This window comes from Triturus cristatus, chromosome 4_1, assembly GCF_964204655.1.
Source record: "Triturus cristatus chromosome 4_1, aTriCri1.1, whole genome shotgun sequence".
Classification (NCBI taxonomy): Eukaryota; Metazoa; Chordata; class Amphibia; order Caudata; family Salamandridae; genus Triturus; species Triturus cristatus.
This window is the reverse complement of record NC_140585.1, coordinates 102574351-102587614: the sequence shown is the minus strand read 5'-3', so window position 1 is coordinate 102587614 and position 13264 is coordinate 102574351. Positions and strand designations below refer to the sequence as shown.

The 13264-nt window shown below is 43.3% G+C and overlaps 1 protein-coding gene across 7 annotated transcripts in view; it reads left to right on the top strand.

Moving 5' to 3' along the window:
- The window catches only part of CENPQ (centromere protein Q), a 227049-nt gene that overhangs the window by 102349 nt on the left and 111436 nt on the right, over nt 1-13264 (top strand). For 2 of the 7 annotated variants that reach the window (XM_085651752.1, XM_085651751.1), the window contains exon 2: nt 12370-12502. In XM_085651752.1, the coding sequence (XP_085507878.1) occupies nt 12380-12502 (123 nt within the window). In that variant the 5' untranslated portion in view covers nt 12370-12379. Of the gene's footprint in view, nt 1-404; nt 934-8778; nt 8883-12369; nt 12503-13264 lie in introns of those variants that run through there. The other 5 variants (XM_085651749.1, XM_085651750.1, XM_085651748.1 and 2 more) reach the window with 5 other exon arrangements.

Below are 13264 nucleotides of genomic sequence, written 5' to 3'. Positions count from 1 at the left end.
GTTTTTATGATGATGATGATGAAATAGAAAGCACTTTGAAATGTGTTTAGGGCTGCATTGATGTCTAATACAGTAAACAAAAACAGAAAAGTCATGTTACAAGTGAATACATACGATCTTGATTAAAGTCCTATTTAGTGTCATGTCCTGGCCTTTGCAGACTCTCAAAAGAACACCAAATGGCCGAAATTTTTCTCTTAGAAAGGTGGCAAACTAAGGGTCGATGGAAGGGGTTGCGGGTTTGGATCAAAGTGGAAAATGTAATTTAATGTAGCTACCATTGGAACAAACCTTCTCACTGTAAGTAGCATCAGGGCAAAATGCAACACAGGCGAAAGTGGCAGTCACTTTTGTGGCCTATTGTTTTCAAACTAAGGCTGCATGTGATGGTCTTGTGTGGCCGTTCGGTGTCTTTGTGTGGGCGCGGCTTCTTTCGGGCTTGTTTTCACAGGCGGTGGGCCGTGCGCTCGTGCCCCTGTGCAGTGGAGCTGCGCGCTGCAGGAGCTGCTGTAAGTTTCACTTTCTTGGCGGGAAAGTCGGATGATTGCACCCAGAGTTAGCATCAGTGCCTCGGGGGCCCCCATCGCCTACCTGCATCCCTGGAGGCCTCGCTCTCTGCTGAAGGTTACTTCAAATACGGGCAGCAGGATAGAGGAGAGCAATAGGGGTTGTGGGGGGCCTATGTCACCTGCACCTTGGGGAGAGAGAGCAATGTTAATCAAGGGGTTCTAGCGGGCGTGGCTGTCTGCTGCCCCAATGCCAGGGGTGAAGTGGACTTTGAGCCAGCCCAGGGTTGCAGCCAGCAGGACTGGTTGGAAAGGGCCCTTTATGACTTGGTGCCAGTGTCAGCCATGGAGAAATAGAAAAGTGGGCTGACAGGTGAGTGCACGGTTGGAAGGGTACCAGTGGACGCCATACCATCTGGGACATCAGGTTAGATTTCCTTTTACAGATCAGTGTTTAAGGTGTGTCATATCCATAAGTCCAGTTGCAACGAACTAAGACCACATCTCCCACAATGCATATTACTGAGGAAAGCTCATGACTTGGGGTAACTTGGGGTATTTGGCTGGACAGTCCCGTTTTTTTGCCAGGTGTCCCGGCAGATTTCAGGAAATTAAGATCAGGTCCCAGTTTTTTGAGCGGGTCGGTTGAAAAGGGTGGGAGGCAGGGATTTAAGTGGGATTAAAAAACTGGGCGGGGGGGGGCAATGTAATTAAGGGCGTGGCTTAAAACATGTTTTCTAAAAATTTGTGCTAAGCACATAAATGCCAATAGACCCGATTCAGGCCGGAGACTACCGATTTTTCAAGCCAAAAATGGCTTTATTTTAGCTGTCTCCGATCTGGAATTGCATTTTCTACAGTAAAAGTCAATGGGGAATTTTCACTCACCCGAATTTTTATTTTAAGTCTCCCACGTCCCTGTCCTAAAATGTTTGTATTTATGTAAGCATAGTGTGCCGCCCGACTTCTATTTTGCTGTTTGTCATTGCATCCAGATATTGGATACAGCAAGTAACACCATACCTACAAGAAGTAAGGACTATTGGCTTTGACAGTGGTTGTTAGTTGCATAAGATAAATAAGCAGCAACTATGGCTGGTATATAATATTGATAATGCTTCCACTTTAAGCCCTGGCAACACCATGACAATGTTGCTGCTCCTGAGTTTCAAAAAGAGAAGGGAAATCAAGAGAGAAAATGACTATCTTTAAAGGATTTCCCTTCCCCCTACAACGCTCACCTGGCATGACCTTGAGCCGTAACTTCACCACTAGTGAGAATTGAGCACATGCACATCGATGTGCATGCCCTCACTGCAGTCCGGAAAAACGGACCGCCTGTGCCAAGGCACAAAACAGAGATTGATAGAGACCCTTTTCGACTGCCGGTGCTCAGCACTGGTGAGACCCGGCCCACTTAAAGCCCTGCTTAAGGCTGTAGTCCACTGCTCACCAGGCTGGTGCAGTGGTAGGCTGGGCTCAGCTTACCCAAACTGTCAGTGTAGTTACAATTAATTCGCACTGAGAGATCCGCGCTGTCTACTGCCACAGTCTGGTCAGTAGGGTCCATGGTCAGAGGCTGACTGGACAGACTGTCTCAATCACTGATTGCCATGCATGGTTCAGGAGTAGGCCTGGGCGGTAAATTCCGTTCCGTTCGCGGAATTTGCGGCATTTGGGTAATTTCGCGTTCCGCGGACAACGCGAAATTGCCCAAAAATCTGCGTTCCGCGACTTCGCGACATTTTTTGCTTGTTCGCGTTCCCAATATGCGTGTTCGCGAGATATTTCACCCCAAGCATGCAAACAGCGATCGCGAACAGGAAAAAAGTATCGCGAACAAGCAATTCCGCGTGTTCGCGGAATTTCTGCGTGTTCGCGGAGATTTTTTGCCGTTTCGCGGAGATTTGCGTAACGCGATTACGCGAATTCCGCCCACCCCTATTCAGGAGGAACATGGGACAAGGTCCGGTCACCGCAGGCTAAGGCATGAAGTTTCAATTTTCTGTTGGCCCGATGAATTAATTGTTCCTGCCGCCCAGCAACACGACCTACAGAGGCTGTGTTTCAATTAGCTGTTTGATTTTGTCTCTAAGATTTCCTAATGTAAAACTGCTTGCTCCCACTGCAGGCAGGCAGTCCAAAGCATGCATTTTGAGCCATAGTGACAAAGGCACGTTTTTGCCCTGCCTCAGCTCAAAGCTATCTACATCACTTGTAATAATGCTCTTAAGTTGTGCACACAATAACAGGGTTGTGGAATTTAATAAAATATCTACTTGTCCATGGGGCAGGTTGCTTCATAAATCTACATGTCCTGTAACAAAATCCACTTGTCCCTTTTGTGCCATGTAATGCAGCAACAAATTATGGCAGCGATCTCATTACATACGAGCTCTGATATAGCCTCTCTGATTATGCCAGGGCTCATACTATAGTGGTGTTTGAATACTTGCAATCCCCTTATGTTGCCACGTTTCAGTAGATCTACATATTGGTGCTGAAGGTAATGGTAAGCGACAGTTCCAGAGTTGGAATGCCCTTTTGTGTTTGTGCAAACCTACTCACTTGCATGTTTTAAGGGTTTTCACCAACTCTTCTCTAATCTTTCCCATACTGAGAGACGTTGGAAATGTACTCCTGGAAATGGCAGACATAAAATGTCTACCATGGTTGGGAAAAAAGTGTTTGGAGGGAAAGTGAACTTGCAAACACTCAGATTTTCGCGTGAGCACATCTACACCTGCATATTTGCTAATGCTAAAATGCAGTTCACAAATATTTTCTAGAAGTGCTATTTATTGGCCTGCTTTTGTAAAGTCTTTGAATTCACAAAAGTCATATATCTATACTTAATGCAAGGACATAGGTGCACTTTTGAGACTTTATTTAATAATTGGGCCCCTAATTAGGTCTGGCGTTAAGCATGAACTTTGTATTTTCTAAAATTCTGTCTCTCTCGCTCTCTCTCTTTTGGTCTATCAGCTAGCTTCACTGTCAGTGACAGCATTCTGTTCTACAAGGAGCATAATCGGCACACAGTTGTTTTTTTCAGTACCAGGAACTACTGTGGCAAGGTGTGCTTTTTGAGACCAAAACAATTTTTGCTTTTTCCAATGTTTGTTATAATGGTGAGGGCCCCGCAGTTCCAACACCAATAAGGTTTTACAAAAAACCATGCCAAAACAAGTCACTCATAGACAAAACCAAAAGGCTGCCCAACAATTTCAGACCTACTGGCTTTACCACTGCTTGTTTATTTTTGTTTCCCATAATCTTATTAAAACTGGTTACACTGATTTTCCAAAATGAATATTTTTGGGAAATACTAGCATACATCAACACATTTTACTAAATGATGCTGCAAAGAAACAGTACCTAACATGTTACAGTAGTTTAGAGAAATGTTTTTGCATTTTTTTGTGAACATTTTATTTTGAAAGCAAAGAATCCTCAATCTTGCTCTCAAGCTTCTGCAAATATTTGCATCTAATCAGAAAGCTTTCTGGGAGCAGTGTACATAGCCTCATTTTGCTAAACCTTGAAAACGTGTGTACACATTTTTATACTGAAACCACTGTCAGTAGTACAGTCTGAGCTTACAACATTTACTTAGAGCGCTCACCCTAATAATAAAGGTTTTGCATTAATGAACTATAAATACAAGTTTGAACAGCATTAACTTATGGACACAAATATTACCTTAACTGCAGGCAACGCCTTTCCCGGATTCATAATGTGGTACTGTAAACTGGCAGCCTAAGGGTTTGTGCTGTAGGGGATTGGGCCTACTTGTCCCAAGGACAAAATACACATGAAAACTTGTTGCCCTTGACCCCAAACAATATGTCCCGGGCGTTGGGCTATAGGAATTCCACATCCCTGCAATAATAAAAACTCCAATGCTTCCGCCCAGTCAGCCAAAATGAGACGCAGAGGAGAGATGCAGCTTCTAACAGTCCTTCCTCTCGGGCAAACCCTTGACCTGCAGCCAGCTGTTGCAGCCCATGCCCATCCTGCCGGCCTAGCCAAAGACCACGCAAATCAAGGCGTTGAATCGCTAACCTGGTAATACACTCCCAAAGCACTTGTGAATTCCACATCCCTGATAGGTTTGAGGAGGACAGAGGTCTGAATGAGACAAAGGACTCCTGAAAAGAAACAAAAGTGTCAGACTGTGTTGTCAATGGTGTTTGTCACTGAAATGTGTTTTAAGGAGTGTCTGGGAGTATTTGGGAGGGTGGATGTGGAGCTAGAATGGGTAAATTCTCTGAGAAGACTTGTTTGCTTTAAATGGAAGGGAGGTGTATATTCATGTGTGTGAGAAACCACAGGTGGTTTGGGGCCTTTGGTGTTTTCCTTGTGCGTAGTGTGAAAATTATGTAATCTCTAGCAAACACAAAGAGGAAATGACACGCATGTCTATAAACATTGGCCCATACCACACCATCGTCTAGTCTGGAAGGACACACTTATAGTTGTTACATACTTATTTTGAAATTACTGACTTATTTATATGAACATATTGCTGGTGTACTGCAATGTACCAGAGCTTACATGTCAATGTCAAATATTTTTGTAAAGCGCACACATCACCAAGAGGTCTCGGGGCGCTTGCAACCAAGACAAAGTAGACGGACAGTGACTGAAAAGTTCAATTACCTAAATTTATTGAGCGAAAAGCCAAGTCTTCAGCTTTCTGCGAAAAAGTAGATGGTCATTTATGGACAGCAGCTCCAATGGAAGTTTATTCCAGAGCAGAGGGGCTAAGTATGAAAAAGATCGGCCCCCATTGTGTATCGTCCGAATGCGTGGTTGGGCAAGAAGAAATCTGGAGCTAGACCGCAAAGAACGTCCAGGAACGTACCATTGAAGTTTTTTTTGCCAGATAAAGTGGACCAGCTCCATGCATTATCTTATGGGTGAGGCTAAGGATTTTGAAACGCCCTCTTTGGCGAACCGAAAGCCGATGCAGCGTTTTAAGAGTAGGGGCAGAGGGAGAGCGGGAAGGGAGATTGAGAACAAGCCTGGCGTCTGTGTTCTGGAGTATCTGGAGCTTGGAAAGTAAATCTTGGTTGAGTGCAGTGAACAGGGCATTGCCATAATCCAGGCGACTGATAATAAGACCCTGAACCAAAGGTTTCCTTGCTTCCATGGGTAGCCACTTAAAGATCTTACGTAGCATGCGCATAATCCCAAAACAAGTCCCAAGCACTTGGTTTATATGAGTCTTCAAGGACAAAGAGTTATCAATAGTAATGCCCAAATTGCGGACTGCTAGCTTGGGCTAGATTGGGTGTGGGCCAGCTCTACCGGCCACCAGTCACAAGTCCAAAGCTGTTCTGCTTTCCCAAATAGGATAACCTCCGTCTTACCACCATTCAGTTGGAGCATATTTAGATTCATCCAGTCATTAATCCGGATCATACAACTCTTAAAGCGGGCTTGCACATAAACTTGGTCAGAATCACAGGTGACTAGCAACTGAGTATCATCGGCTTAGGATAATGTTTCAAAGCCATAGGTCCTGATGATATCAGCTAAAGGTGTTAAATAAACATTAAACAGCATAGGGCTAAGAATAGAGCCCTGCGGAACCCCGACTGTTACTGGGTATGTGCAGGAAACAATCCCATCCACAGAGACCATAGTGAAACGGTCGGCCAAATAACTCTCAAACCAATTAAAGGCCTTCCCTCTGATACCCACCTCCCACAGACGATGTTTAAGAATACTGTGGGAGATGGTGTCGAATGCTGCGGACAGGTCCAGAAGGACCAGAATTGCAGATTCTTGATGGTCCAAAGCTAGCCTGATATTGTCCACAACTTCGACAACTGCGGTCTCAGTGCTGTGGGCCGCACGGAAGCCGGATTGAGAGGGATCAAGGAGCCTGTTCGTCTCAAGATAGACAGTGAGACGTTTGTTGACTAAAAACTCCAATGCCTTCCCAAAATAGGGAAGCAAAGAGATAGGACGAAAATTAGCGGGCATGCTACGATCAGCTAGGGTTTTTTTAAGGATGGGCTTAACCTGTGCAAGTTTCCATCTCCGTGGGACCATGGCTTGATTCAAGGATAGATTAAAAACAGTGGTTAGGATATCCACAAACAATGGTAGAATTTTGGCACAAGCGCGGGGGGAAAGCGTCAGCTGGGGAGCCAGATTTAATCCTTCCTAAACTTTCAGAAACTTCAATTTTAGTTATGGGTTCAAACTCTGTTAAAAAAGGGGCATTGTGAAATTCTGCCTTTGTGATTGTTCCTGACCTGTCCTGTTTAAATAGTCATGTGGAGCCAGTACTTTTGTTTAGCAAACAGTTAAGAATGGCTCACTGAATGATACTTAGGTCATGTGATAAGGGACCCTAAATGTGTATGTAAGGCATTTATGTCAACTATACTGACAACTGAAGGGGTAGATATGCAGTTTTTGTGTGTTTCAACACACTCAAAACAGTGTTACCTACTATGGCTCTCCTTATGAGCGGCCCTCTAATTGGAGTGATATTTATTGCTTTTGATAAAATCTAACGCCGCCAATTTGGGATTCATTAGGTGTGGTAAATACCACCCAATTTTCTTTTTAAGGAATAACGTTTGGATTTGGTGTTTATGGCACAAAAATCCACGCATTTCGGTAGGTTCCAGCCATTTTCTCCATTAATATCGGTAAATTTGATCTGCCAATTTTCATCCCAATATTTCTAATTGAGATATGGGCTGCACGTATCTCAATTATCCGGACCACCCATAATGAGGGCCTAAGACATACCACACACAACCTTACAACAATACACACATGAAGGCATAACTCTTCAAATATGGAAATAGATTGCTGTACGCACAAAGCAGCACCTCCTACCCATAGCTTCTTGGTACAAACACAAGTTTACAGGCAGCTGCTCCAACTAAGGAAATATTTAAGCAATTTGGTGGGGTTCCTTGATTTCATCTACAAAAAAACAATAATTCATAAAAATAGACATACTCACCCTATTGACAATGCATTTTCTGCTTGATCACCCCTTTTTGTTGGGCCTTTTTCTGGACCATAATTCTGGTGGCTATTGAGCTTTATGCACTCTACCCCTTCTAACCAGTAGTAAAGTACCTGTGCACCTCCTTTATATTTTTTTAAATTGCCTTCTTCCAGATTGGCTCATTCAACTTGCCTTTAAGTCCCTGGTATATGATGGAGAGCGCGCACCCAAGACCTGGAAGTTAATTGTCATCTATTGTGCTATCCACTATAGTGGCCGTGCAAACATTGCCACAGGCCTACCCTGTGTAGCCTGGCAACTGTAGTGTAAAATCTGCAGTGTGACCTAGCAAAATAGCTCTTTTTGGCAGGTTAAAACCTCTCTTTTAAATATTAGTAAGTCACCCCAATATAAGCCTTGTCGTCCAAAAGGTTGAGTGCACGATATTTAAAAGTGGGACATGTAGAAAATTAATATTACCCTGTATCTACAGGAACACTCTGGCAGGCATAGCAGTCCTATATAGAAAACCGATGCACAGATTAAAAAAAGCTAATATTGTATGTTTGGAATGGGACCAGCTAGAAAAATAATGAAACAACTATTTTTAATAGTCATTAAAAGTCCAATTCAGTGGTGAATTTGGATTTTTAATAGACAGTAAGGAAAAGTAACTTTTTAAAAGTCACCTTTTCCCTTCATGAATTTTCTGTAGGCTAATTTGCTTTAGCTCTCCAGCATGTGCCCCTGCACGAATATGTGTGAATGAGGTTTGGAATGCTTCGCAGTAGCAAACAATAGGCTGTTCTGAATGCACAGAGATAACTCCTCTGTGCTCAAAAGAATATTCACTGTTAGGGCTGTGGGCATCCTGTGACACCTCCCTGTCAAATCCTGCTTGTCTGTTGAGTCACATGTAACGGGATGCCAAGACAATTCTGGTGTATCTCCTCTGGTTGCTGAAGGGTGCTGCTTTAGTCCTAGCAGACCTATGCCTCTGGATTAGTTGTGAGTGTAGTGCCTTCTTCAAACTGGATGTTAGAGAAATGTGTAGATGGACACTAGGATTACCATTGTACTCTCCTAACTCGCACCTCCAGACTCTGAGCTGAGGTTTTGGGTGGCCAAAGACTTTTGCCATCTCAGAATGCCCGGACACATGGAATTATGGGTTTGTTTGCAGTAAGGCAAACATGAACTACTGAAAAAGTGGGTAGGGTTGTCCACAGGAACTTTTACCCCATTGGTTAGGGAGTGCCAGGCATAAATGTATCTCCTTTTTAAGAACACTTCTCAACCTGCGGAAGAACAGAAGAGGACTGCCCTGCTGTCTGTGACCTGAGAGGACTGGATCTGCGCCCCTTGTGCCTAGGACAAAGAAGTGAACTCCCAGGGTCAGTTGCTGATCTAATATGTGACTACAGGGACATCACAGGCTGCAAGAGGCCATTTCACTAAAGTGCCCAGCTAACTAGTTGACATTGCTGGTTGCCTCTGTCTTGTACCCTGGGAGTCTCTAAATGCCCTGCCCCTAGGTTCTGGGGGTCTTAGAAGTGTACTTGTGTGGTTGATTGGAACTTATAAGACTAATTTAGAAGTAAAAATCTTTGACCGTGACAAACCAGGTTGGTATGTCTGACCCACGCTCTATCGTAGCCAACCTCAAAGCCCAACTAGGTCCTGGTCAACGCGACCATTGATTAGTGCTTAGTGCTTTTTGACTGCTATTTTTTACTTAAACATTTAACACTTCATATAGGCGGTCTACTTTTTGGAATTTTGTTGTTAAAGTGTTATTTTGTTTAATACATTTTACTCTCATTTTCTTAATTCAGTTTGGGATTTTTATTGCTGGGCACCTTTTTTTACTGTTTTGATGCTGCATAAATATTGCCCTAAGTTAGGCCTGTCTGCTTTGTGCTACCAGGGGTTTAGCTCCGGTTAGTTTTGACACTTTGAGGGTTTACCTTGTCAAGAGTTGTGCTTGTTCCTTGAGGTGGGCAGTCACCTACCCCCAAATAATCCAGTTTCTTACACCATGCATCTCTACAAAACCAATTCCCGCTCTGGTCTGCAATGGAAACATTTGTAAACTCATATACCAGGCTAGTGAAATATGCTGCTGTGATGCCATTCTGAGGGCAGATTGTACTCTTTAGAAATATCTGTTAAAAATGCAGTAGTTTATTTTTGTTAAAGGTATATTAATATCTGATTTAAGGACCAGGAGAGGGGAGGAAATCTTTCAACAACCTAGTAAAATGTTTTATAAGGAAAAAGCTGCCACTACTCCCCTTCCCCAAGTAGAGGTTTAGAACACAAGCAGTGATCTCTCATCCCCCTTCTCAGGGTTGCGTATAAGGAAAGGAAAGAGGAATGAAGATGATAGTGAATTGGCTGGATGTTCCTGGCAGACATCAGAGTTCACTAATTGGCCCATAAGAGTTTACTGCAGGGAGGTATGGTTGCAGGGAGGTATGGTTCACTAATTGGCCCATAAGAGTTTATTGCAGGGAGGTATGGTTGCAGGGAGGTATGGTTCATACATTGGACCATAAGAGTTTATTGCCGGGAGGTATGGTTGCAGGGAGGTATGGTTCATTCATTGGACCATAAGAGTTTATTGCAGGGAGGTATGGTTGCAGGGAGGTATGGTTCATTCATTGGACCATAAGAGTTTACTGCAAGGAGGTATGGTTGCAGGGAGGTATGGTTCACTAATTGGACCATAAGAGTTTATTGCAGGGAGGTATGGTTGCAGGGAGGTATGGTTCATTCATTGGACCATGAGAGTTTATTGCCGGGAGGTATGGTTGCAGGGAGGTATGGTTCATTCATTGGACCATAAGAGTTTACTGCAAGGAGGTATGGTTGCAAGGACGTATGGTTGCCCTCCCTTCTTTGCTCCATTCGCTAGGACCTGCCATACACAAGTATTTGCAGAGCCCGGGGAGGCAGATCTAGATCAAACTGTTCATGATTAACTGGAATTCTTTCTGGATTTCTCAAGGTGGCTCTAGTCCTACCTCGATTGTGAGGTCCTTTGGGCACACTGCTGTGATAGTGTCTGTTCCACTTCCAATACCATGGGTGCTCAAAAGTCCGCTCTTGCCAGTATAGACCGAGTATAAATTCTCCATGCCGTATGCGGGAGTAAGTAAATTCTATTTTAATGTAATCTGGATACAACATTACTGGAGAGAGACGATCCAGTCATAGACCCCGATGGACCCCTCGCCAGAGTCAAACACACTCCCACAGAATGTAGAAGGCAGAAGGATTCCACAGAGTATGTTGCTTAGAGATACTAACAAGATGCCTCAGATTGTCTGAGGGGACCTTACTCTACGTCCTGTCCAGCTGTCAAGAGGCTTGATATTCTCTATGGGGACGAAACACTTAGTCGATAGTTGTCAATATGCACTTGCGATACTCAGTGATAGCCTGATCGGTGGATCTGCCACCGGACATTTAGTGCTGATGTGCTGAACTGACCTCACTAAGTCCATGAACCAATTACAAAAATTATTTAGAAAATTGATCATCTGCTCCCGAGATCTGTGTGGCGTCTGCAAACCCTTGTCCTCTTAGGTGAGTACATGAACTATCATGGAGTTGAATGATGCTGTCATATGTTATACAGCAGTTACACGCTAGAGAGATTCTGCGTGACGCACTAAAGAAAAAGAAATAGCAATTCACTGACAAATGTACGTTAATGGAAGCTTTGGTTCAGTAGGGAGCTCACTTACCAATTTTAATAGTAAAACTTTCTAATTTCACAGAAAAATTTAAGTTGAAGATACATTACGCTTATGATACAACCCCCCCCCCCAAAAAGTGCTAGATATGATTAGTTTATAATCATAGCCACCTAATGCACTGCTCATGAGCTCATAGCTACAGTGATGACATCATTGATTAGATCATATATCATAAAACCATAAGCATCACCCTCCAGCCATGTTTTCATTTTAAAGCAGGCCAAACGACACCATTTAAAAAAAAAAAAAAAAAAAGGGCGCAGTTTGTGTACTCAAAATATTCAGTGTTGGCATGGCACAGAGTGTCCTCGTGCCCACTATGTGCCGCAAGCAGGGCAGGCCTGCAGTCTTTCTTGTGGAACTTTGTCAATGACAGTGCAATGTACAGACTTTATACAGAGTCCAATCTATGACCACTTAACACAGTGTTCTGTCTGGGCAAATATATTGTGGTAAAATTTAGTACAAAGTCAAAGGGAATTAAATACATAATCCTCCAAAAATTACTTTTATACTGAAAGTCAAGACTGAGCCATAACTACAACTCTGTCATATAATGTATTGGAGTAAAACTCTAGTATTGTAACGTTTTAACTTTATACCTTGATGGATATCCACAAACACGCACTTCTAGTAAGCAAAGCTCTCAAGAGATGGTTGCAGGTCATAATAACAGGCCTTATACAGTAACCTGTGGACAATGGCACTTTAGAAAGCAGAAGACACCCTTTCTGAACACTACTAGAGTTTTACAATTTCATCCATAGACTGTTTCAAAAAAGACCAGTTGTTATTGTTTGACTTGGTTTCCAGCAGCCATTGGGTTCCAGAGTTGCTGTGAGGTGACACCCCCCTGACCCCCAGCCAATAGACAGAGGCCACTGGATGTCTGAGGTGACATCACTGTTCGTCTGCATGTCATTGTCCAAGGTGGTGCTATCACTATTAGTCTGTCTATCGTACCTAGTCCGAGGTTGGACATTACAACCTGCTCTGTCTTAGATCTTGTATCTAGTGTTGGAATCTTTGGGAGGGAAGGCAGTAATGTGTCACCTTTTTCCCTTGATCACATGTTTCATAATTTCTTCTGCTCGTACTTTTTTTTCTTGTCCTCTAGTGTGTCAGTAATGGGACCTCGAGTTAAAACCTCTGTCGCTAAATGGACCAAGTTAGCGAAAGCCAAGAAAGGAGATGGGAAAGCGAAGCCCTCCGAACCCGCAGGCAAGCCTCCCAAACCTGCTGCTCCCAGGGTGAGAGGCCTAAGAGCTCGTGAGAAGCACGAGTTTCCTAGACTTGCATTTATTTGTTCGCTTTCGAAAGCCTTGGATTTTCACCTTACAGCTCACATACAGTGGTGGATCGCAGAGGATGGAGTTCTGAGATACTTTACTTTTTGTTAAAGATCGAAACGTCTGTCATTTTACAAATCGTACCTTAGTATGCCAACGCCCCACTGAAAATCTAAGCGCCAACAGTTCTAAAACAGACATGGATCCAACCTAAGCTCAAATGAGAAAATTGTGACTTTTGCAAAAAATTATTTTGCGTATTTCTTTATATCACACTAGGAAAGGGCTAGGCCCTCATTTTGACTCCTGCATTGTCAGGTCTGTTCTTTGAAACTGTGACCACAGAAAGAACGATGCGATCATTGCCTCAACCAAAGTTGAAGAGACCAGGCTTAGGGCCATATGTATCAAGAGTTTTGCGATTCTCAAATTGCGATTTTTAGCAAATTGCAATTAGAGAATCGCAAAATGCAATGTAAGTAGGATATGCTGATAATTTAGCGAATCCTACATATTCCTTATTTGCAAATCTTAAATTGAGATTCGCAAATAAGTAATACCTTTCCATTCATTCCTATGAGCTAGGAGGCCCATAGGAATGAATGGGAAGATATTCTCAATTTGCGATTACCAATTAGAGAATCACAAATTGAGAATACAATTTCAGGGTTGCAAGGGTGCCAAAAGGACACCCTGTTGCACCCCTGAAATATGCATGTGTGC